The following is a 26,143-nucleotide window of genomic DNA, read 5'->3' as shown; positions in this document are numbered from 1 at the left end:
GGACAGGCTCCAAAGCCACAGAGAAACCCTGTCTCGAAAAACCAAAAAAAAAAAAAAAAAGAAACTGAGGCAGGAGGATCAAGATGAATTGGAGACCAGTTTGGAATACGGTGAGTTTTAGGCCTTCCCGAGCTATAATTGAAACCTAAAATATAAGGAGGAGTGGGAAAGAGGGCAGAACAACTGGGAACCAGAGCAGAAGAACCTAAATTTAGTGTGTATTTCTGAGGGTGGGGACAGCGCAGAGATCAAAGACAAATATACACCCAGGGCATTCTTAGGGTGACCAGGATGTCACGTGGGCTTGTGCGTGGACACCTCCGTTCAAAGGTCCGGATAGCTTAAGAAAAAAGGAGTCCCCAGGTAAGGAGGTCCTCTCTGCCTGCTTCGAAGCACACACAGTAGCGTTTCTTGCCCTCCCCCTCCTACCTGGCCGTAGGCTGTGGTAGATGGGCACCAACGCCTCCCTGGTGACTGAGTTCGTACTGGTGGGCTTCTCGCGTCTGGTCCACCTTCAAGGCCTCCTCTTCTCCCTCTTCCTGGCTGTCTACCTGCTCACGGTGGCAGGCAATCTCCTCATTGTGGCGCTAGTCTCCACTGACGCAGCGCTGCAATCCCCCATGTATTTCTTCCTCCGCATCCTCTCAGCCCTGGAGATCTGCTACACGTCGGTCACCGTCCCCTTGCTGCTGCACCATCTGCTCACTGGCCGGCGCCACATCCCGCGCTCCGGCTGCGCTCTGCAGATGTTCTTTTTCCTCTTCTTTGGCGCCACCGAGTGCTGCCTGCTAGCTGCCATGGCTTATGACCGCTATGCTGCTATCTGCGAGCCCCTGCGTTACCAAATGCTGCTCAGCAGGCGGGTGTGTGTGCAGCTCGCCGGCGCCGCGTGGGCCTGCGGGGCTCTAGTGGGGCTGGGCCACACCTCCTTCATCTTCTCCTTGCCTTTCTGTGGCCCCAACGCTATCCCTCACTTTTTCTGTGAGATTCAGCCCGTGCTGCAGTTGGTGTGTGGAGACACCTCGCTCAACGAGCTGCAGATTATCCTGGCTGCCGCCCTTATCATCTTGTGCCCCTTTGGCCTCATCCTTAGTTCCTATGGGCGGATCCTGGTCACTATCTTCCGCATCCCATCAGCTGCTGGTCGCCGCAAGGCCTTCTCCACCTGCTCTTCCCACCTGGTAGTGGTATCTCTCTTCTATGGTACTGCCATCTTTATCTATATCCGCCCTAAGGCCAGCTACGACCCTGCCACGGACCCCCTGCTGTCCCTCTTCTATGCTGTGATCACCCCCATCCTCAATCCTGTCATCTACAGCCTGAGGAATGCTGATGTCAAGGCCGCTCTAAAAAGAAGTATCCCGAAAATGGGGCCCTCGGAGATTTGACAAGGTACAGGAGATGACTCCTGAAGAGAACTCCAGGTTCCTCCAGGGATCAGAGACTTGGAACACAGACTTACCCTTAAAGAGCTACTGATGCCCTCAGCACCCACTGCTCTATTCTGCCTCCTGTTGCAAAGGGTTGATTTTACAAGTAGAACAATTTAACTAAGAACCAAGTTGCAGAATCTCATCTTTCTCACTACACACACACACACACACACACACACACACACGCGCGCGCGCACCAGACAACGAAGGTTATAACGTTTTACCTGCAATGTGGTTATAACTGCAATGTCCTGGAACTTCTCTGGCATTCAGACGTTGTAGGAAAGGCCTTTATTTCCTGAGTTAGTAAGCCAGCACACATAAGCATATCTAGCAAAAAAAATCTGTTGCTAGTGAAAGCAAAGCTCTTAAAAAGTGAAAGGGGATCTGAAAACAATCATGGGGGTTAGATCGTATGGAAATTAATACACTTCTTTCAAGAACTGATGTGAATACACTTGAATTCAAATATTTTTGTTTGTTTTTTGAGACATAGTCTGATAGAGCCATGACAGGTTTCAGACTCATTAGGTAGCCTAACCTGGCCTTAAACTCCTGATTCTTCTGCCTCCACTTCCCAAGTGTTGGGATTATAGATGTGGACCACCATACCTGGCTTGAATTCAAATCCTAATTTTTCCAACTACTTAACTGTGTGATCATGAAGAAATGACATCATCTCTTTGCACTTTAAATTCTTTTATCCATGAGGCTGAGATGGCAAGGATGTTACTTTCTCTGGGAGCTTGTGAGAGCCCATGTTACATGGGCATCTCTACAAATATTTTTAAATAATGAGTTGGAAAGATTAACACAGAAAGTAAAGTCCATCTGACAGTGTGTGCAGGGGAAGAAGGATAATTTTGCATCAAGGGGGTTGGTACTTGGGAAATCCAAAGGAAAGTAGAGAAAGATGTCACACTCAAAGCTGCAGAAAAGTGCCCCCTTCAGTAAGACAAGCCAAAAACACCCGGACACTGAAGATGAATAGAATATTCATGAAGTACAAGAGTTCACAGAAAGCAGAGCAAGTTAATGAGAAGTTCTGGTGATGCAATTCCACAGCCCCGGGGCTTGGGAGACCAAGGCAGGAGGATTACTGCAAGTCCCAGGCCAGTCTGGGATACAGAGTGAAACCTTGTCTCAAAAAATAAGTCTCCCAGAGGATAAAGATAACACATTAATTAAGAATTTACTACTAATAATTAAAAATGTATAAGGGATGAAGAGAGAGTAATCAGAATGCATTATATATAGGAACGAAATTGTCAAAGAATAAATTTAATTTTAAAAAAGGAATATAAAATAAAAAATAAAATCCACATGATTTTTATTATCCCCAACACTTAAAACTTTGCCAGCACTTCTTCATTATCTTCTATGCATTTGATCTTCTCTTGACACCGTGGTGAAAACTGAGTAAACACAGGTGATGATTTTTGTCCTTGTTTGGAGAGAAAATGCTGGTTCCCTTGAAATTGTCATCAAACAATATGAATTCAGGAAAGATGGTACTCAAAATTAACAATGGGACTGAGAGAAAACACTTGCCTAGCAAGCCCAAGGCTCTGAGCTCAATCCCAAGAACTAAAGGGAAAAAATTTCACATATGTGGCTACTCTGCCAGCTCCCCGAAAGATGACATGACCTTCCCTATTGTATTAGTAAGTAAAACCTCTATCTTGTACCCATCAGAATGTCGACAAAGAGGAAAGACATCACAGAAGAGCTACCTGAAGGATTTGCACCATGGCTTTTTCTCTTATCCCCAGGGTGACGCTGACCAGCAGAACTGCACATTTAAAATGCACCATACCCACCTCCTGACTGCCTCCACTTCACGTCCTTCAGAGGGCTATCTAACTAAGGAGGACTTTGGCGTTTTGCCATTGGTTTCCATTGGGGAAGATCACAAGCGGCAGCTTTATGAAACTCCCAGGAGACTTATGCCAATATCCATGATAGGAAGAGCAGTGCTCATCTCGCCATATCAACAATACCTTCTATTTTGAGACAGGGTCTCTCTGTATAACTAAGGTTGGTCTTGCACTCACAGTTCATGAGTGCTGGGATTAAAGACAAAGCCACCACACCCTGATAGCAATAACTCTTTTCTTATCATTTATGGTGTCATCATTGACATATAATAAATTGCATATATTTAAGCATATGGTCTGATAAGTGTTGACATATAAAGGCACTGTGAATCCTTTGGCACAACCATTAAACAACGCACACACAGGCAAAGGTTTCCTCACTCCCCACTGCAGTGTCTCTCTTCCAGCCTTCCCTGCTATCCTTATTCCCAACAACCTTTCATCTGTATTCCATCATTACAGATCAGTTTGCCTTTACAAAAGTTTTACATGAATATACTTTTTAGTCTGACTACTTTAACCCAATATAATTGTTTTGAATTTATCCATACTATGGTGTATAGCAGCCCATTCATATTCATTTCTGAGTAGTGTCCCATGAGATCTCAAGCTATTCCCCCACCTGCTGATGAAAATGCTGAATGTGTCCTGAGCCAAATTTAAGTCTGTCCCTGTGATTCCATAGTAAACACCAGTCATAACAGGTTTTTTTTTTTTTAAAAAAAAAAAAAAAAAGTCCTGGGCTGGAGAGATGGCTCAGATCTTCCAGAGGTCCTGAGTTCAATTCCCAGCAACCATGTGGTGGCTCACAACTGCCTATAATGAGATCTGGTGCCCTCTTCTGGCCTACAGGCAGGATACTGTATAAATAAATAAGTAAATCTTTAAAAAAAAAAAAAGTCCTAAATTCATTCTTTCTGATCCTAGACAGGAAAGAAGGCAAGGAGAAAGGTTTCTGCTTCGTGGGTTCCCATAGCTTCCAGCAGACAATAAACATCCACAAGTTAAGACACAGGGAGGCGCTGTCTTGTGGTAATCAAGATCCACCAGAGTTAAGAGTACAAGACATCAGATTGTTCCTCTTTTCAGAATGTAGTGTTTCCTACTCTATATCTCTCTCATATCTGTGAGCTACACCTAAGCATCCTACCTCAAATCTGGAAACTCCTCTGAGACAGCAGTCTCAGCTCAATGCCTGGGTGTGCCACACACACACACACACACACACACACACACAGGGTAGCTCCTCAGCTTGGCTTTTAGAATGCAGCCTCCTGACACAGTAGGTCTACAAATCAGGCATGATTTGGTTGATCTAATCAATCAGCTCTTTTGTCTGATCAAGTGAGGAATACTTCTCCGAATGACTCATGAAAATTCTTCCATTTGTGTTTTGTGGTATTTTGTTTGTGTTCTGACAAATAAAACTTGCCTGGAGATCAGAGGGTGGAAGCCTGGTGGTGGTGGTTCACGCCTTTTTTAATCACAGCTCTTGGGAGATGGAGTGGGGCAGAGACAGAATCTCGCCCTTTTAAATGCAGAAAGGAGATGCATGGGAAGCAACTGGCGACTGCTCCCAGTTCTCTGGTCTTCCAGGTTTTTACCCCCATACCCGTCTCCTAGTTTTTATTGATTAAGTGTAATTGGATTTACACGTCACCTTTGTATCACAGATCTTGTTTTACTTTAAGTTGTTCAAAGGATTCATTGCTTAAACCATTAGCTTGGGAGAAAGATCTGGAAAACAAACATAACAAGACTTTGATCACAAACTGCCTCCAAAAAATGAACAGCTAGAGGTGCAAAGAAAACAGAAAGCGTTTTTGCAAAGTCAGAACTGAACCAAGTCTAACTCTGCCCATGCCCCCGTTGTACCCAGTCAACAGGATAACTGTGGCAGAGAGCCTCGTGTCTTATTATTATTTCCCAAGGCTCTTTTGAGCCTTCCTAATGACAAAGGGGGGGATAGACAGTTTGAATAATTGCCCTGCAGGGTGACAGGCCATCTCTCCAACAGTATAATCAACTTTTACATGGAGCAAAGCGGAGTCTGTGGCAGTTGAATCAATACTATGGACCTGTGAGGACAGCACCAGCATCAGCACCAAAGAACTTATACATGAAAATCGTAAGATTATTCAGGAATTGCATGGGTACAACTCAGATAAAGCTCGGACATTACTGCCCTAAGCTTCACTGAGCTCAAGAGACTATTGCTGAGCTTCAAGACCTAACAGCCAGCCTTCCAGAACTGTAAAATGTGTCGTTGCACTATTTAGCCACATGGTGGCAGCACGCGTCTACTATACTGTCGTCCGGCAAGAGACGCATAAAGAAGTAGGAGTCGGAGAAGCGTAAAGGAAATTGTTGAACTCAAAAAATCAGGTAAAAGTTTTTGTAAACAGTCACTTTAAATGCATCCCAAAGACAGCACAACAAAGTGAGTTTGGTCCAAATAAGTCATCTAAGAGAAAAGGCCCTCTCCACCACACGTTTAACAATGGCTCTTCCTCCGCCAGTGACTAGGCAAACCGCTGCATTCAGGGAACAAACACTATAGGAGTGCATAGGACCGTGAGAGGAACTGCATCCCAGGAAGCCTGTCTCCAGGTGAAAGGCTGAAAGAGAGAGTTCACTCGGGCCTTATCGCCACCTGATACTCTCTCCACTGAAACTCTAAGCTCTGACGAAGAAGGGTGGCCCTTACAGCCCTCTCCTGCTCATGACTCTTTCCTGTTTCTGGTCTGCCTAGGTCCCACAGAAGACAAGAAATGCTTCTGTTCGGTTTTAATTTTCTGATCACCCAGATGTTTTAAATGAGCAAAGCATTCTGTTCCAGGTTGGTATAAATGGGAGCTGAGATTATTTCAGGTAGAAAGGACAGCTTAGTGACATCAGTCACTGCAACAGGGGTTTGTTCTGAATCCCAACTAAAGAGAGTTCTTTACTATAGGTTAACCTATAGGTTTCTAGAGAGGGTGGGCGATCTAAGGCAATGTATAGCTTTGTACAAGCTCAAATTTTTTTGGTTGCTACATGCCAGAAGTCAAGAAGGCAGAGAAAACAAGGACCGGGGTTATAACTGTACGTGGGGCTCATAAAGCAGGGGTTGCCCTTGCTGAAGCAGGAATGATAGACAGAAAGGGACCTGGGGTTGCAGGGAAGGTGACCAGATCACTCTATTACCAAATCTGGTCTCTATTTTTTGTCTTTCAGTTTCTTATAAACACATATAATTTACTTTTAATTCATTCCCTTCCGTTATTCTCTCTTATGTCCCTCTTACCAAATACTTTTTCTTATCTTTTTATTTATTTACTTATTTAATGTATATAAGTATTTTGTCTATTTTTACGTCTGTGTGTCACCTGCTTACCACATGCTTGCAGAGGCCAGAAGAAGGTGTCAGATCCCCTGGGACTGCAGTTATAGACAGTTGTTAGCCACCACTTGGGTACTGGGAATAGAACCCAGGTTCTCTGGAAGAGCTACCAGTGCTCTTAACTGCTGGGCTATCTCTCTAGTCCTCATGTCTTTTTCATGTGTGCGTGCTTTATCACATTTAATTAAAGTCACTTGCATGAACATAGGTAGGGACCTATTACTTGATCCGGGGCAACTTACCAGCACTGCAGTGCTATGGAATATGACTTCCCTCTTCTATCAGCCATTAGCTGCCTATAACTCCTCGGTGGTGGTGGAGGGTTCATGAGCCTCTCCTCCTTTCATCAAGGAATGTTAATAGGCCCCATCTTCTGCAGGTCTTGTTCAAGTCATCCCCACTGCTGTGATTTCCTAAGTGCGGCAGCCAGGTGATGTCCAGAAAAGAGAAATTTCACAGCATTCCTTCCCATTCTCTGACTCTTAGATTCTCTCTCCCTCCCTCTCCGTCCCTCCCTTCCTCTCTCTCTCCCCTTTCTTCTCTCTCTCTCTCCCCCTTTCCTCTCTCTCTCCCCTTCCTCTCTCTCTCTCCCCCTTCCCCCCTCTCCCCTTTCCTCTCTCTCTCTCCCTCTCCTCTCTCTCTCTCTCTCTCTCTCTCTCTCTCTCTCTCTCTCTCTCTCTCTCTCTCTCTCTCTCCTCCTCTCCTCTCCTCTCCCTGCCTCCTTCTTCTTGTGGATCAGGATATAAGCTCTCAACTGCTGTTCTAGTGCCATCAGATTGCCTGCTGCCATGATCTCTGCCATGATGGTCATGAGCTCTAACCCTCTGAGACTGTGAGCCACCAATATAAACTATTCTTTTCTTTTAATGCTGTCTTTGGTTATGGTGCTTTGTCACAGCAATATAAAAGTAACTAGGACAGTAACATATTCTGTAACATATTCTTAACTATTTAAGAACATCCTTGTACATGTGGTATATCCCAGTTATCAAAAACCATGACATACTATATAAAATAAACTAACAACCTTTGAGTTCCCCTCAAGGATGCTCCACCCTTGGATGGATCAGCTTCAGTTGCCTGTCTTACCATGCTAGGAGCCATGCAACTGCTCCTCCAAAACTCATGTTTGGTTTCTGTCCATTCTTATTTGGGCAACAGTTCATTCCATAGTTTTTCTTAGGTGTTCTATTTTATTCACCACAGGTAGAAAGAATAACAACAGTCTAAGGAAATTATTTCACCCAAGTAAAGTTTACTGAAGCAATGCCCCTCGCTGGGGTTATTTACAGGGCTATGGGTGACTGCACACCTCAGAAAAACCCACCTGAGCATGGGTTAAGGACTCACAGAAGTCCCCTATACACCTTTGGGACAGCTGCGTCACCAAGGAGTCTCCCCTCCCCACCAAGCCTACTGCCCACATAGCTTCCAGATGTGGCTTTGTAATGCTTGTAAATTTTTATGAGCCTTGTAAGTTTCCCTGTATCCTCCATAAGGGATGGGCCAATCTTGAAAAAAAAAAAAAACAACTACACTACATAAGACATGTACACACACACACACACACACACACACACACACACTACCAGGTGGCGTTTGCCCCTGCCCTTCACAGTCAGTTGTCAGGATGAAGTGAAACGGCTCGGTGTCTCTCTGGTCACTACCAACCAAACAAGCATAGGTAATGGATCAGATTAGAGTTTAATTTAAATATGGTAGTAATTTAACCGAGAGAATATCAAAAAGTGAAACTATTGCTTAGAGTTTACAAAGAGATAACTACTATTTTTAAACCTTTTATTACATTTGTTTTGTGTGCGCAGTGGTAGTGAGGTGTGGGGGTGTGTGTACGCTACAGCCCACATGTGGAAGTCAGAGGACAAGCTGCAGGAGTCGTCGGCTCTCTCCTGCCACCACGTCAGTCCTGAGACAATCAGTCGTTTTGCTAGCCCCAAAGACGTAATTATAATGGCTGACGGCAATGAGGAACTGCAGCAAATTTCCAGATCACTGAACGTGGAAATGGAAGGGGACAAGTTTTGATTTGGGAGGATAATTATTCACTAAGATTTATAGTAAGAGTAAAGAATGGACCAAACATAATATATTCTGGAACAAAGAGGAGCCGAAGGGATGGAGGGGTTAACAGCAACCACAGTGGTAGCCGGTGATAAAAGCCAGTGTCCAGCTGAGGATGATATTGAGGTGAAGAACAATGCCAGTAATCCTGGCACCCAGCAGCTTGGCTATATATTAAAATATTGGTCATTTGTGACTTAAATCTGCAGTGTCTGCCAGTAGATTAGGGCTGCTTTACAGACATAACAGATTTGCTGAGGGGTGGCAGGTCAATCAACAAATGAGTAGAAATAACAGAAGAGGAAATTATGCGGCCTCTAGCCTCCACAGCCTGCTAGAGACTCGGTACCCAGAAGGGATAGTCTCTCTAGGATTCCCTCTCCATCACCTTGGGGGATGTCTCTCTGGACACCACCTCCAAAAGGGCTAATTATGGGAGTGGGACACAGATTCCCCTGCACCTCACCCCCCTTCTAAGTAGCAGGGAAAGAGGTTCTTGTTTCTTCTCTAGTGAGAGAAGGTGTCAGTATCCTTCCTTTTTCTCTCTCCTGTTAGATTTTAGAAGAATATTTTCAGTTCAATCACCAGCTAAGGTTAACTGGCTACCACAAGACAAGCATTTGACCTGTTTATGCCCCTTACAGAACTCTCTGGTAAAGTCCCCATTTCTGCCTCTGTGCCGCAATTCCACAAATTTAGGCATCTTCTCTCTGCTGAACAGGATGGCACCCACTCCTTGTCTTCAACCTGGGGCGCCTGGCTCTGATCTCAGGTATTCAGTCCAGCAATCAATACAGTCAAATATTTGGGTCTTTCGCTAATCTTTCCCTCTGTCATTTCAAACCCAGGGAATCCAGAACACCAACAAGACACCAGCATAAACTCAAGGTCTAAAAACAGGGCCAGAGGTTAGACATGAAGGTAAGTTTGTTATATTGCTTTAAGAATAAATGGTTTTGCAACTCAGGGCCACATTCTAGAAAGTCAAGGAAGGTTTAAAGACATTATCTACAACAAATTTACCTTCTGAAAAATCATCAGTGGTGTGTGTGTGTGTGTGTAGAACTGTGTTCCTGGGGATTTGTGTGTAACATAAAGATTATATGTGAAATTTTACTAGTGTGTACCTGTTTTCATGAGGTGGCATGTCTGAAGGTTACTATTTTAGGATTTGCCTCACTGTGCTGGTACATGGCTATGAAATCACAATGCTGAGGAATTTGACTTTCTGTAATTCAACACCTCTAGCCACCACTACTTCACAAGGTTAAGTGTCATGTCTTATATCAGCCCCAATATGGTAAAATTGTCTAGAAATAAAGATGAGCTTTGCCTTCCTAAAATTTCAACTGACTCATCTGTTAAACAGAGGCATTATCTCCCTTGAAGGCACTTGTGAAGGAATACTGGCATGGGGCTATGTAATGAAACTAAAATTTGGGCATGAGCTTTTCTCTTACCCAGTTTATCCCACAATGGGAAGTCTTGCTTGTTGTGGATAGCAATAAGCCAGCGTCTCACTGTGTAGTTCTCAGACCTGGAACTCACTATGTAGACCAGGCTGGCCTCAAGCTCACCAAGATTTCCAGGCTCTGCCTGCTGAGGCTCGGCAAGGCCTGAATCACCAAGCCCGCCAGCGTTAAACTTTGTCTCATCCTTCCGAACCTTCTTGGAGTTTCCCCTCAGGCTAACCACAGCTCGGCGGAGCGCTTCCTGCTGCTGGGTTTCACGGACTGGCCCTCGCTGGAACCCATCCTCTTCGCGCTGGTCCTACTCTGCTACCTACTAACGCTGACCGGCAACGCGGCGTTGGTGCTGCTGGCCATTCGCGACCCGCGCCTGCACACACCCATGTACTACTTCCTTTGCCATTTGGCCTTGGTGGATGTGGGCTTCACCACCAGTGTGGTGCCGCCGCTGCTGGTCAGCCTGTGCGGCCCGGTGCTGCAGCTACCGCGCGGCGGGTGCTTGGCGCAGCTGTGCGCATCTCTGGCCCTGGGCTCCGCCGAGTGCGTGCTGCTGGCGGTTATGGCACTGGATCGCGCGGCTGCCGTACGCCGCCCGCTGCGCTACGCCGCCCTCGCCTCACCGCGCTTGTGCCGCGCTCTGGCCAGCGCCTCCTGGCTTGGTGGCCTGGCCAACTCCGCAGCGCAGACCGCCCTGCTGGCCGCGCGCCCGCTCTGTGCGGCCCGCCGTCTGGACCACTTCATCTGCGAACTGCCCGCGCTGCTGCAGCTAGCCTGCCGTGGCGGCCGCAGCGCCACCGAGCGCCAGATGTTCGCCGCGCGGGTGGTCATCCTGTTGGTGCCTTCTGCGGTCATCCTGGCCTCCTACACCGCCGTGGGCCGCGCGGTCTGGGGCATGCGCTCCCGCGCGGGCCGGCGGAAAGCAGCAAGCACATGTGGCTCTCACTTGACCGCCGTCTGCCTATTCTACGGCTCGGCCACCTACACCTACCTGCAACCTACACATAGTTACAACCAGGGCCGCGGCAAGTTCGTCTCGCTCTTCTACACGGTAGTCACACCCGCGCTCAATCCCCTCATCTACACACTGCGCAACAAAGAAGTCAAGGGGGCGGCGCTGAGGTTCTTGGGAAGTCTGGGGAGGCTGCAGGTCCGACACTGACAGGACTAAGAAAGGCGCAGGGTTCCGGAACTAGGATGCCCATATTGTTTGCCTTTGCATGAGAATCTGCAAATTTTGTCCAGGGTTAGTAAGAGATCTCTTTCTCTTACCGGCTAAGGTTTGGATTCTTGAGGGGAAATCCCTGAAATACATAAGCACACATACATAGTGATGGGGTAATTGGATCTTAAGACTTTACAGAAGGGAAGCATGATGAAGGAGGGGGCCATCCTCATTCTCGGGAGACATTGTAACCACCCCTGAAGAATTCACATGGAGATGAGATGATGAACAGCCTGGTGCTGACCTTCAGTTTTTCTCAGGCTTACAAAAGACCATGAGATCTCAGCCATCAGGTGGAGTCCTTACATCCAGTTAACAAGGAGGCCAGGTGCCTTACCTTACATAGAGAGCTTCCAGAAACAGGATGTGGTTTCCCTTCTTGGGGAGCCAACCCAGCTAGTACAGAACTAGCCAGGGAACCAGTGTCCACCACAGAACACTCGATACTTAAAACTATAAGGGAAATCTGCAAGTGTAAGGCGATTGTGTCAGGCCTGGTTAAGCTAGGAATCCCATCTGCAGGACATCTGTAAACTAGTTTTAAGAGAGAAGGGACTAGACTTGGTGAAGGTAAAGGCAGCCATGGTCAGGCTGTGAGAAGAACCTGCATGTGACCAGGAGAGAGACAGAGGAGCAAATAGACGGAAGATGGAGAAAGTTATCCTACAGCAAAGGACGCTCTATCATCAGAAGAAACCAGAAGTTAACCCCTTCCCTTCCTTACCCAGAGATGAACATTTTGTTAGGTGTTAGGTGGAGGGGGTACTAGATTTTATTCCATAGCAAGTATCTTTAAATAAGAAGATGGGATGATGATTGAATGAATTTCTAAATCATTTATTAGTCTGTGATGCTGTTGGGGTTTTAAAAATCATAACACATTACTTCTCTAATCTCTATAAGTAGAACTCAATTTGGTTCAACAATTATTCATTGATCCACCTGTCCCTGCCTCCCAAGTCCTGAAATTAAAAGTGTGAATCACCGCACCCAACTAACGTTTCAGCTTCTTCATTTGGCAGCAATCCCGCCACAGAAACAAGTAACCACAGACTTGACAAATAGTTTTAATCCACCCCACTCATCTCCAGTCTTTATTTCATTCTCATTAGCTTTTGGAAATCATCAAAGGATGTGACTGGTAAGAGCTAAGGGGAGTGGGCTTGGATCCTCTCGTCACCCCGCAATGCAGTGCCCTGTCAGAAAGAGCAAACTGCCCCTCCTGATGTTGTAGTCAGCCATGAGCTTTCCATCTTCCAGCCTCTTTCCATTGCAAGTCACAATCTGAGTCTTGGGGCTCACGGCGGTCACACTCTCGATCATCTCTTTCACCTGGGACACTGAACTGGATCTTCGAACTTGGAGAAGGTGCCTCTGCCCCTCATTGCTTGACTCCACCAGAATCAAGGGCAGCTCTTCGTCGCTGGGCTTCACCACCTTCAGGGTGAGGTGGATGGTTGTTTCCTTGTCAATGCCGTAAGATGACAGCTTTCTCTGGGGCTTGAGGATCTTGGAGCCTAGCAGAAGGACCTGGTCCTGCACCGAAACCTTGGTTTTGGATCTGATATGTTCGTTTATCTTCTTCACTTTGTCGCTCTCGGTGGTCTCAAAGGTCATTGATGGCCATTGCTCAGAATGGACAATCTAAGCAAAGAAAGCTGAGTCAGCCAGAATGCTTGCTGCCTTTCCACACCTACTTCTCACTTTCATTGTTCTGTCTGCTTGGCCCTCCAGCTCCTACCCAACAATCCGCAGCTCCCCATCTCTTGAAACTTTTGTTTAATTCCCATATTATAACACAAATTAGAACATTAGTCTCATTCCTCTTGAGATATGTATCCAATATATCTCCAATGTAACTATCAATTTCCTACCTTACTAACTTGCCTTTCCTAAGCCAGATATTAAAGTAAAAACACTACAGGGCTTCAAAAGATGTACACAGGTTTCTAAACAACTCCAAAGCAGATTTTCAAGATTTGGCAACCTCATAGGATACTCTCAACCTCATAGGATACTCTCAACCTCATAGGATACTCTCTGTGACTAATTCAGAACAAACCCTGATTAAGCCATGATCTCCACCTGTTATATTCTTATTAATGTCCCCGTTAATTTCTGATAATGCCCATGTTGTGGTGATGCTGTGTTTAATGTTGTTAATCTGTGATTTTGCATTTTTATAACTATTGTTATAGAGCATGATACCCTCTTTTAATTAGACCAGAATCCCAATCTCAGAAGATAGGAAGTATAGCTGAGTTTAATTTCATTGACTGCAGAATTCTGGAAGATGGGGAAAATAAGGTCTGCGAACCTCCTCATACTCCATTCAGAATCATTTTCCCAACCTGGATGTTTCAGATGCTCCTTCAGTGAAGGCTTCATCCTTGTTGGGCACGGCCCTGGTTACAGGTTCTCTTCATGAGGACATATTTGTGTTTAAGGTAATGTGTTTGATCACTGGTAACTTAAAACAAGAGATTTGTGAAATGTTTCTTTGAAAAGAGAGAGAAGCCTGAGGTTGAGAACTCTTAATTATTTCCCTAATTTCACATCTTGCCAGCCTTGTTGAAGCACAATGCCCTACCATTTCTCTCAAGTTTAGCTAGCAAAATAGCCTATCTGGGAAAGGCCCTTGCCACCGAGCCTCACCACCTGAGTTTGGCCCCTATGACCCAGGTGGGAGAGGGGCAAAACTGATGCTGGCAGATTACCTTCTGACCCTGGCCCTGTGTATGCATGCACTCATATATACATATATACAATATTATAGTATATTATGAGTGCATATATTATACTATATACATGCACTCATATATACATATATACAATATTATAAATGTTTAACAAGCCAAATAACCAACCTCTCTCTAGAGTACCTCCTTCTGTTGTGCAATCATCAATGTCTGCCTTATCTCCTAAATGGTGCCCACCCAACCTTCTCACCTTCCAGGCACTGACCCCTCCTGCACTGTGGAACTATATTCCCAATGCATGGAAATACTTTCCCTTCCCATTCTTTTACCAGACCCCAACTTACACACATGCAGGAAGCCATGTCTGCAATCAGAGGTGGAGTGAGAAAGGAGTCCTCGGGCCTGCTTATATGTGAGAAGCTGGGTTGGAAATCCCCAAAAACCTTTGTTCTCAAGAATTTCCTTTCGCTTTCGCTGGGGTGGAGTTGGCAGTGACCACTCTTTGTGCACAGACTTCTCCCTCTGACCTTTCCATCTGTTCTCCAGATTCTGAACATAAAATAACCCCTCTATAATAAGGATTCCTAACCCTGCCTTGTTACTGCCCAGCCACTAACCTTGATCTTCATTTGCTTGATAATTCATGATGCTTGGTAGCCCTCTCTCACTGCATTTAAGAGTACCAGACCTCTCTAAGAACAAGGATACCCAGAGGGGACAGGTAGGATTGGTGCTGACTGACCAGGCTGTCAGGAGCCTTTTCCCACTAAAGGGGAAGACTTTATGAAACTCATATGCATGAAATACAGGAGAAAATGAGCCTGGATTGCAGGGTCGTGACTTGGTGTCCTGGGGTACCACTTGCTACATACATTATTGCATGGAAATATGCTACCCTCTTTAAACATAGGTCTATAAAACTAGATAATTGTAGGCCATTCCTAATGTCTCCCTACCTCTAAAAAAAAACCTTTCTTATAAAATTTTAAACACATACACACTTTTTGGGTTCTTGGTTCTTCTCTAATACATTATCAACCTTGACTCAGGACCTGCAAATCAAACATTCTACTTGAGAGCAATCCAAAACCCATAGTTAAATTCTGACTCCCATCTTTTTCCATACGCACACACACCACAGTTCCTGGGTTTCCCCACCGTGATTCTTGGATACCTTCCTCCTCCTTAATCTCAGAGACACACGAAGGTGCCACTCATTCCCTCACTCTCGAGATTTGGTTGAATGAGATCAAGAATAGGACTGAGCTGTGTGTCCTCAGGAAACTTACTCAATCACTCCTAATATTCCGAGTTTGTCACTTAATTCTCAGGACATTCCATGGAATAAATTTCCAAAATTGTTTACTAAAAGTGCTTTTTTTTTCAAAGAATTCTGTAAAATTTCAAAGTTATTCCCTTTTTCTGTGTTTGCCAAGGCTATGTACTGTACATCCACCCACTGAAATTTCTCTTCTTCTTTTTTGATCAGAAGAGAAACCTTCCCTCAGTTCCTCCCAAATCCTCCTCCTCACCTCCTACCCATCCAACTTTATGTTCTTTCTCTGTGTGTCTCTCAAAAAATATACCCACATACATAACACACACACACACATACACACACACACACACTCACAAAAATAAACAACACAAAAACAAGAATCAAAGCAAATAAGCAAAAGACCAATGGGACAGAATATGCCAAAATAAAGCAAAATGAAGCAAAAAGTCCACAAAAATACCAATGAGTTAATTTTGTGTGTGCAAACTACTTCTGAGTATGGGGCCTGCCTGCGCTAAAGTATGGTTAAATAGCCCAATGAGACTCCATTGGAGAAACTGATTTTTCTCTTTGTTGGGCAGTATCAATTCCATATAGCTTCATAGTTAGGGGTGAGATCATTCCCCTTCTCCTACTGAAAGATCTTAAACCATTTCATTTTATTCTAGAAGGTTCCATTCTGAATAAGTTGCATTTATAGAGTACCTGTGTATAGTAAGGCAATCCAAAAGCTGACTCAAATATTTTGAAATCCTAATGAAAATTATATTGAAGCTCTCATTAGGCCCAAGAGACCTACTCCTTCATCCAACTCGGGTTATCCTCCCATTCTTGCTTCTAAAGTCTTTTGAAGCCTATTCATCTAGCAATAGGATCATCTGCTTGTCTAACATCCCAGTGAGCTCATGATTATGTTTTAGTTCACTTGTATGCCCTGCTTATCTGGCACAGAAAGATGCTTAATAAATATATAGTGTGTGAGTAAATTAGTAAACTAATAACAAAAAGTAATATTTAGTGAAAATTTATGTTTCAGAAACTTGCCTAAGATTATTAAACATGATCTCATTTGTTGCTTCCATATTGTGGTGATGCATTGATATCTTTAGGGATAAATAACACCAACTCACTAAAGTCATTCAAGTACTAGCTAGTCAGTGAGATTTCAGTGCTCATCTTTGAAAGTGTGGCTTCCAGTCATATTGTTGTTGCCTCCAAAGGAAGGAAAGAGAAGAGAAAACACCCTTTGCAGTTGGGGGTTTCCAGACTGTGAAAGCAAATCTGGGATACTCCTAGAGGAAGCTACCCTGGGAGTTTCCCACCAGAGAGCACTTAGATTCTGAGAAACGGTGCCTTTTCAAATAACACAAACAATAAATTTGGACTTTGATCCCTTCTCTTTTTCTTCTTGTCCCTCCTGCTCCACCACTTCCTTTCCATCATCTGATTTCATGGATAAGAACACAAAACCAAAAGACCACATGAAGAAGTATTTATAAATCTGAAACCATGAAAAACTATAATGCCTAAAACAGAAAAAGAGACAAAATATTCTGAAAGTTAGGCTGTGTCCACCTAACCGAAGTGAAGCTGAATCTAAATGCTCTGAGTCACTGAAGACATTAAAGAGGAAATAAAAGCCTCCAAGTCACGCTATTTCCTCATCTTATTCTACTCAGAGTTAAGCTATTGTCATTAACCAACTTATTGTTTTTAAAGCAGTCTATTGCTTAAGAAATATAATGAAGTCGGGTGGTGGTGGTTCACACCTTTAATCCCAGTGCTCAGGAGGCAGAGGCAGGTAGATCTCAGTGAGTGTGAGACCAGCCTGGTCTACAGAGAGTTCTAGAACAGGCTCCAAAGCTATAGAGAAACCCTGTCTCAAAAATACAGTGTATACTTAATTTTATTATATGTAATATTATGATTTAAAACAAGTATTCTAAAGTGAGATTATCACAGACTAATTAGATAATATAACATTTTGGAGCACCATGCAACACTTAAAAAAGTAAAACTGTCCACTCCCTTGGCACATGCTGTTGATTCTCTTTTTCCCCTAGATATATGGGTACAAGCTAGAGGATACCCAGAGGCTGTGAGCAACTCAGTGATAGAGCTCTTGTTTAACATGCACATATATAGTACTGATTCCTTCCCTGGAAAAACAGAAAAGACAAAGCTCAGTAAGAATTAGGTGGATTCTCCTCAGGAATTTTGTTGTTATTTTTTTAGTTATTCTCCTATTTTTCTTCACTTTCATGTATTCCTACAAACAGGCAACCATTCTACCACTACCTACCCAGCCCTAGACTTGCAAATAAATTCTTATTGCATTGACCATTTATAAACATGAAAGAAAAGTAGTTGGACACGGTGGCACACTTTAATCTCATTACTTCAGAAGTAGAGACAAGAGATCTCTGTGAGTTCAAGGCCATCTGTTTACATAGTAAGTTACAGGCCAACCAGGCTATACAGTGAGACCTGGTCTTAAAAACTTAAAAATAAATTTGGGGACGGATGGTTCAGCAATTAAGAGTGTGTACTGCTCTTGCGGAGAATGATCTTAGGAGATTAGTGAGGAAATACTGTACCAAAGCAAGACCAAAACCCAGCTGGACAAACTCCAAACTCTGCATCTCCAAGTCTGATGTCAAAACACTTTTCAGATCTCCAACTTCTTTCAGCTTTATTGATTACAACACACCTCTCTCTTGTGCTGGCTCCACTCCCTGTTAGCAGTTCTCCTCGGCAGGCATCCCACAGTTCTGGCACCTCCAACATCTTGGGGTCTCCAAGGCTACCCGGGCTTCCCCTTCACAGCTTCATATAATGGCCTCTCTAGGCTTCCATTCGGGGACACCCCAACAGACACCTGGCCTCAGCAGTTTTCCTTAGTTTCTCCTTGACACCAAAGTTAGATCCACATAGTCAAAGCTGCCAAGTTCTGCTGCTTTCTGGGTCTGGGACATGGCCCACTTGTTCAATTACATCTTCACCAGCTTTCTGTTTTCAATGGTTTCCTTCACTGACTAAACTTGGCTGTTCTGGAACTTGCTCTATAGACCAGGCTGACCCCAAACTCAGAGATCTACCAATCTCTGTCTTCGTAGGGCTGGGATTAAAGGTGTGCACCACCACACCCAGATCTAAGCTTTTCTTTAATTCCTTTTAACAAGTTGGAAGTTTAGCTGGGTGGGATCTTGCCCTGAGGTCACTACTCTCTTTATTCCATTTCTTAATCTGTTTATCTCCTTGAACACAGGATTTAGCTCCATTCCACTTCCTGGTGCTCCTTTTCTCCTCAAAATTTACATTTTTAAATTTTTTTCTTTGCTCATCTTGTTCCTTTTTATTATATATCTTCATTAAAGTTCACACTAATAAACGTACAATAGAGCCTGTACTAGGGTGTTTTGAGATTTTCTTCTGCCAATGGAATTAATCCAAAACTCTTCACTTTAGCCTCAGGCAGACTCCAAGCAAGGACAAAAAGCAGCCAAATTCTTCACCAAAATATTACAAGAATGATCTGTAGGCAGCATTCTAAAATTCTTCTCTGAAACCTCTTGAGCAAGACATTTACAGTTTATCAAATCACACTCAGCACCATGTCTTCCATCCTCCCACTAGGATGGCCCATTAAGTAGCACTTAAAGCATTCAACTGCTTTTCTAACCCACAGTCCCAAGGTCCATGTTTCTTCAAACAAAAGCATTGACAAGCCTATCACAGAAATATCCTAGTCCCTGGTACCAACTTCTGTCTTCGTTAGGATTTCTATGCTATGAAAAGACACCAGGGCCAAGGCAACTCTCATCACAGAAAGCATTTAATTGTGTTAGTTACAGTTTTAGAGGTTTAGTTCATTGTTATCATGGTGGGATATGGTGGGTGCAGGCAGACATGGTGCTAGAGAAGGAGCTGAGGGTTCTACACCTTGATCCACAGGCAACAGGATGTGAATCAGGTCATTGGGTGTAGCTTGAGCATAGGAGACCTCAAAGCCCATCCCCACAGTGACAAATTTCCTCCAACAAACCCTTACCTATTCCAGCAAAGCCACACCTCCTAATAGTGCCACTCCCTTTGGGAGCCATTTTCTTCCAAACCACCACAACTCTTATTCTGAATATTGTTTCTTAGTCACTAGAACGATTCTTATGGAAGAGATCACAGGTACTTTGTAAAGATATGTGTTTTGTAAAGGAGTTTTGATATAATCATGCCCTAAGCTTTATTGTAATTATTGTCATGAGGAAATCTCTTCCCAAAGTTGTTCTGTGTTTAAATATGTCAAAAATAAACTGCTTGGACTGAGACTCCAGAAGTTTGACCCAACTTGGCTAACTAAGTCATGCTGAACCAGGGTTCCTTCTTGCTTCTTTCTCTGCCACCAGCAGAGCTTTCAGGGTCCTCCCACAGTATCCTTTGGCAGTAGCCAACAGCCCTCTAGTTGGACACAAGACCCATTCAACAAGATAAAGATTGTGCCTGGAACTGGTAACCTAACCAACTACCCAACGCTAATGAAATCATGGATCTTGGAGAAGAACCAACAACCACCACTTTACTAAATCGGAATAATCCCTAACTACATTCTAAATATTTGTTCTTATGTCCACAGATAAGTTCAGCCCTCATGCCTTATCAAGGAAACTTCTCTTTGAAACAGACAAAGACAATAATATAAAAACAGAACCAATCCACCTGCAGAGTTGTGAAAACCTGTCCCAATGGATATATCTACGAAACAACTCCTACACCTAAGGCTAAGTTTGAAACAGACAAAGACAATAATAGAAAAATAGAACCAATTCACCTGCAGAGTTGTGGAAACCTGTCCCAATGGATATAAACAACTTCTACATCTAAGGCTAAAGGAACATTGCAGAAGAAAGGCCAGAAAGGTTGTAAGAGTCAGATCACGGAGTTTGCTGTGAGATTGTATCTCTGAGTAATGTCGGAAGTTATACCCATAAAATCTAATCAACATGACTACCGAAACATGAGCTGATAAAGGACAGAGAAAAGATCAGGCCTCAGCCTTACACAAAGAACTACGAGCAGCTAAGGAATGCTGAGAGTGGGAGAAGTTATCCTCCCCAGGGAAGAACACACCAGTTACCAATTATCAAATACCAAAACCTGACATACAAGTAACATTATACAGACTGAGAAAGCTATATATAGAAACAAATATGATATACATATACATATAGGCTGATAATAACAATTAATGAAAAAAGAGGCCATGAATCTGAGAAGAGCAAGGAGAGGTGTATGGGAGTTTGGAGAAAGGAAATAGAAGGGAGAAATGGTGAAAGTTATAGTCTCAAAAATAATAAAATGAAAAAGATAGATAGTAATTCTTTTTAAAGAAACTGAAAAGCATAGGTATATTACTATGATATTAATATTCTTTAAACTTTACAAATTTGTTATATATATTATTTATGGTATCAAAGTTTGTGATAAAACTGAATTTAAATGTATTTATGTACATATCTTCTAACCCATACTATTATTATTATATTATTATTATTAGAAATTCCATACTAATATTAATAATATATGAAATGAGAGATACTTTTATGGTATTATTTGTAACAAAAGTGAAGGCAAAGCATATCAAGATAACTGAAGTAATGAATACATAGAGAGAAAGCAACTGAAAAAAAATCATGTTTAAAGTGTATATATCATACTAAATGTGGAAAAGGGACCAGCCGTGGGTTTAATTAACTCTATGTTTGCCTCTTTAGCTTTCTTTCCTCCTGAGTCACTTTCTTCTGGTAAGAAGTTGGATTCCAGGAAGGACAGGACTGATGACCGTTGGAAAGAAACTGAAACCACTCTCATGCTACAGCAAGCCTTGCAAACAGCCCCAGGATGATGTCATGCTCTGAATGAGGGTGAGAACTGTGATATCAAGGCTGCACCCTGAGCAACAGTCATTACCCTGTGAGAACTAAGTTCCCCTGAACCTGCTGAAGAATCAGAGCTGTAATCAACACCTCTACCTGAACAATCTCACCTCCTCTGCCACTATCACAGCTCTCTTTGCTTTCCTTGGTCTATAAAATCTCAAAGTTTATGTCAACTCCTTAAAGACCATCATTTGTTCTTTCTAGTAGTACCCACAATGAATGGTTCACCTCTTTAATCCCAGCACTCAGGAGGCAGAGTCAGGTAAATCTCTGAGTTGAAGGCCACCCTGGACTACAGAACAAGTTTCAGGACTGCCAGGGCTACACAGAGAAAACCTGTAAAGAAAGAAAGAAAGAGAGAGAGAGAGAGAGAGAGAGAGAGAGAGAGAGAGAGAGAGAGAGAGAGAGAGAGAGAGAGGGAGGGAGGGAGGGAGGGAGGGAGGGAGGGAGGGAGGAAGGAAGGAAGGAAGGAAAGAAGGAAGGAAAGAAAGAAAAAGAAAACTCACTACCTATATATAAGTTAGTTTTTATGATTCTATGCCTTCCCTACATCAAAATAAGTATGCCCCACTAAAGATTTTTTGAGACAAGGTCTCACTGTGTAGCTAGTGCTGGCCTTGAACTCATGGAGATCCATTTGCCTCTGCCTCCATAGTGCTGCAGTTACAAATGTGCATCATCATGACCAGGAAACTAATATTTTACCTACCAAAAGAGGAGTTGATCATTCATCACTTAACGTTATATAAAAGCAAAAGAAGCTAAAATTGGCAAAAGAAAAAATAATAAGTTCAACATTCAACAGTCACTTATTCTCAGGATTTTGACCAGTTATGAGTCTCAACAAGTTACAGCTGCCTACTGCCAAAAGAAGCTGGCATTATTCCATAGGCATAAACTTAATTATATAAAAGGTAATAAAATGGGTACATTGTGACCATTTAACAAGCCAATAGCAGTTACTTCTCCACGAGGGCCTGTGATGTTTCCAGGAACAGGCTTTTGAGGTTTATAGTATCAGCATGAATTCCCTCCTGTGGAAATGGACCCCAACTCTGAAAATAAGTGGTTAGTTTACTTGAATAATAAACCTCCTGCCACTATTGCACAAATGGACACATCTTGCCTGGCAGGAGGGTAGGGTAGCATGCAGGGTCCATAGCTGAATAAAACTGTTGATAACAATTCTCCCTCAATAGTCTGCATGGGGGCCGGGCAGTGGTGGTGCACACCTTTAATCCCAGCACTCGGGAGGCAGAGACAGGTGGATCTCTGTGAGTTCGAAGCCAACCTGGTCTACAGAGTGAGTTTCAATATAGGCTCCAAAGCTATAGAGAAACTCTGTCTTGAACCCCCACCCACCCCAAAAAAAAAATAGTTTGCATTGAGTCTTCTAGCACTATAAGGGCTAGCCAGCAAGAAGGAAACTTCCAACTCAGGCTCAGCTCAATTTCTCTATGGCTTGTAACCAGTGTGGTATCCTTATTTATACCGTCTTATCTTCTTGTTTTAGTTGAAAAAAAAAAAAACAAACTCAAACCAGCAATAGCAATTGCCTGTATTGTATTACTGAATTGCTAGGAAGGTCCCAGAGCCTCCCTGACCAACATCTCATAAGGAATTGGTCGACCCTGCCACTGAGATTTTCATTTAGTAACTTTATGGCTTCAAGATCTGGGAAACTACTGGATTTTCTGTTTCTTTGCTGAACATGCATACCAAATTTGCTTTCTGGTAGAGTGCATAGGGTCTTTTAAATATAGGCTTATATTATCTAGGAATAGGGATAATTTTATTTCTTCCTTTCTTATTTGTATCTTTTATGACTCTTCCTGTTTTGTTGCTCTAGCTAAAACTTCAAATATCATATTGCCTAAGAGTAGGAAAAGTGAGTACCTTGTCTCATTTTTATTTTAGATGAAATGCTTTGAGTACCCCACACACATTTAATGTATTTGCTCTAAGTTTGTCATATAAAACTTCTGTTATGTTGAAGTATTTTCCTTTTATTCCTAGTTTATTCATAGCTTTTACCATGAATGGTTTTTAAACTTAGTCAAAAGCTTCTTCTGTGTCTATTGAGATTAACATCTGATTTCTGCCCTTGAAGCTACTTATGTGTTGTTAGGGTTCCTTTAGAGGTTATGGTCACAAAGTCAGCAACTTGCCAACCTTAGAAAGTCTGGACAAGGCTGAATAGTTTTAAGACTTGGTTGAGGGGTATGAGATGTCCCAGATACACGCTGCTTGTTGTTAATAAATAGCTTTAGTTTCTCTCAAAATTCACCTCTCTATTCAACACTAGAATGATTTCTCTTAGGTAAAAATTAAAAGGAAGAACAAGGAGGATGTCACAGTTCTACTCAGCTTGATCCTGGATGACACACATCACCATTTCTGTCCCATTCTATTAGTCAAAATTTGTCTTAGGGTTTCTGCTGGTGCAATTAAGAACCATGACCAGAAAGCACTTGGGAAGGAAGGGGCTTATTTGGCTTACACTTCAGTACTGTTGGTCATCACAAAAGGAAGTCAGGACAGGAACTCAAACAAGACAGGATCCTGAGGCAGGAGCTGATGCAGAGAGCATAGAGAGGGGCTTCTTACTGGCTTCCTTCCCATGGTTTGCTTAGCCCACTTTATTATAGAAACCAAGGTGAGCAGTCTAGGATGACACCACCCAGCATAGGCTGGGACCTCCCCCACTGATCACTAAGTGAGAAAATGCCTTACAGCTGGATCTCAAGGAGGAATTTCCTTAGCTGAGGCTCCTTCCTCTGATGACTCTAGAGCTTGTGTCTTTGTGTGATGCACAAAACTCCCCAGTACAATATTAAATCACTAAATACAGTTCACATTCAAAGAGACAGAAAAAAAATTATCTAATGAAAGGAAAAATTTCAAAAAACAGGAACATATATTTAAATCAGAGAGAGCAATATCCACCACCAAGCAGATGAATGGATGAACAAATTGTGATCTATTTAAAGATTTATTTTTATTTATGTGTCAGTGGCTACATGTAGGTATGTACACATGAATGTAGATACCAATAGAGTTCAAAAGAGGGTGTCAGATGCTCTGGAATTGAACTTACAGGCAGTTGTGAGCCACCAGATATGGGTTCTGGAAACTGAACTCTGGTCCTCTCAAAGAACAGCATCCACTCTAAACTGCTGAGCCATCTTTCCATCTTCAAATTGCAATATATTTAAACAAAAATAATCCTCAGTAGTTAAAATGATTAACAGAATTGATACAAAATGATATGGGTGAATTTACAAAATGATAAGAGCCTAAAAAACCAAACGCATACATAAAGGTTATTAGAAAGCCAAAACATTATTTTATCTAGTTACTATACAAGAATGACTAGCAGATGATCGGCATCCTGTGGTTATGCAGAAGTTAAATGGAATCCTATAGAAATATTAGATTTAAGGAGATTTAAGGAAGCAGTCATTTTATACGGTATGCATTTACCCTATGTAAAGCAGATTCATGGGCAACTCAGAACAGAATTAACCCCCAAGACAGTAATATTGGAAGCTGGTCCTCTGTTACAATGGATAACATGGTAGAAAGAGGAAGCTAGGGTCATAGAACAACAAAATAGGGCTAGAGGTATTGACAGTTCCTAAGAGCAGTTGTTTGGTGAAGGTCAGTATGTCGATTTACAAAGGCAGTTTGGATTTGATGCTCACACCTTGGCACCATGTCATTTAGCAACCTTAAATGCTTGGGAAAAGGTTGAAAAATCAGAAAATATGTCTCAGTCACATACTAAAATTATACATGGCCCAAAAGAAGCCTTTACACATTTTTTTTGCCAAGATTGAATTCAGCTATAAATAGAATAGTATAGGATCGAAAAGTCAGACAAATATTAATTGAATCTTTGGCTTTTGAAAATGCTAATTCAGAATTCAAAAGGGCGGTTAGGACTTTAAAGACAAGAGCAGCACCGATAGAGGAGTGAATTAGAAATAGAGCTGATTGCTGGATCTCAAGCTTGTGATGCTGCTTTGACAGAAGTCATTTCTAAAAATTTTTAAGAAAAATCAAAATGCCAGATGTTTTAATTGTGGTAAACAAGATCATCTTAAAAGGTATTGTAGGCAAGGTGTTCCTCAAAACAATGTTTTTTCTAGAGATAATCCAAACAGAAGGCCTTCTAGAGTGCACAGAGGTTTGGGCAAAGGCCAGTACTGAAGTGAGTGCAGACCAACAAAAGACAGGTAAGGTTACCCTTTTCCATCAGGAAAGGCCTTAGGGGTCCTCCCATGGGCCTCAGTATCAAACTTAGTTCAATCGTTCCTTGTCAGCATTGGAGAAACTCATTCAGAGAGCAATTAAAAGACTTAATGCCTATTGTTAATATCCATAGTGCTCTCAAGGTGATCAAAGACACAACAACTTCAGTAGGTAACATTCAGGGGAGATCATAAAACAAGTATTTTGGCAAACTTCTATAAATAATCAAAGACCAAAGCTAAAAATACAAATAAATGGCCTTGTAATTGAAGGTTCGATAAACATGGGAACAGGCGTAACAATATTTTTACTAAAATCTTGGCATCTACATTGGCACATTCAGAATGTAAATATACAGCTTTTAGGGATCGGAACTTTAGCTCAGGTAAAACAAATTACAGGCTGATCTAATGGGAGCTCACCAAGGCCAGCTGGACTGGGACTGAAAAAGCATGGGATAAAATCGGACTCCCTGAACATGGCTGACAATGAGGGTTGCTGAGAAGCCAAGGA

At 42.8% G+C, this 26,143-nt stretch overlaps 3 protein-coding genes across 4 annotated transcripts; 2 read left to right on the top strand and 1 right to left on the bottom strand.

Annotated features, from left to right (window-relative positions):
• The first annotated feature begins 449 nt into the window (after window positions 1-449).
• LOC119824033 (olfactory receptor 10C1) lies at window positions 450-1,388 on the top strand. Its single transcript, XM_038344231.1, has one exon. The coding sequence runs from the start codon at window positions 450-452 to the stop codon at window positions 1,386-1,388; it is 939 nt and encodes a 312-aa protein (XP_038200159.1).
• A 9,038-nt stretch (window positions 1,389-10,426) lies between these two features.
• Window positions 10,427-11,402, top strand: LOC119823816 (putative olfactory receptor 2I1; the record flags this gene model as incomplete). Its single annotated transcript, XM_038343871.2, is given in 2 exon segments — window positions 10,427-10,452; window positions 10,454-11,402. Coding segments are annotated over 2 exon segments (975 nt in total), but the record flags the coding sequence as incomplete, so codon positions are not given.
• Window positions 11,403-12,286: 884 nt separating this feature from the next.
• Ubd (ubiquitin D) lies at window positions 12,287-14,529 on the bottom strand. 2 transcript variants are annotated; one of them, XM_038343669.2, is made up of 2 exons: window positions 14,509-14,529; window positions 12,287-13,109 (listed from the first exon to the last, which is right to left on the bottom strand). In XM_038343669.2, exons 1-2 carry the CDS (start codon window positions 14,524-14,526, stop codon window positions 12,642-12,644), a joined length of 486 nt encoding a protein of 161 aa, XP_038199597.1. In that variant the 5' UTR covers window positions 14,527-14,529; the 3' UTR covers window positions 12,287-12,641. The 2 variants fall into 2 exon arrangements, with proteins under 2 accessions (XP_038199597.1, XP_038199598.1); XM_038343670.2 differs by lacking the exon at window positions 14,509-14,529 and adding an exon at window positions 13,817-13,905.
• Between the last annotated feature and the right edge of the window lie 11,614 nt (window positions 14,530-26,143).

The sequence above is a fragment of the Arvicola amphibius genome, chromosome 9 (genome assembly GCF_903992535.2).
Source record: "Arvicola amphibius chromosome 9, mArvAmp1.2, whole genome shotgun sequence".
In the NCBI taxonomy this organism is placed as follows: Eukaryota; Metazoa; Chordata; class Mammalia; order Rodentia; family Cricetidae; genus Arvicola; species Arvicola amphibius.
Note: the sequence above shows the minus strand (reverse complement) of the source record. Positions and strands in the feature narration are given on the sequence as shown.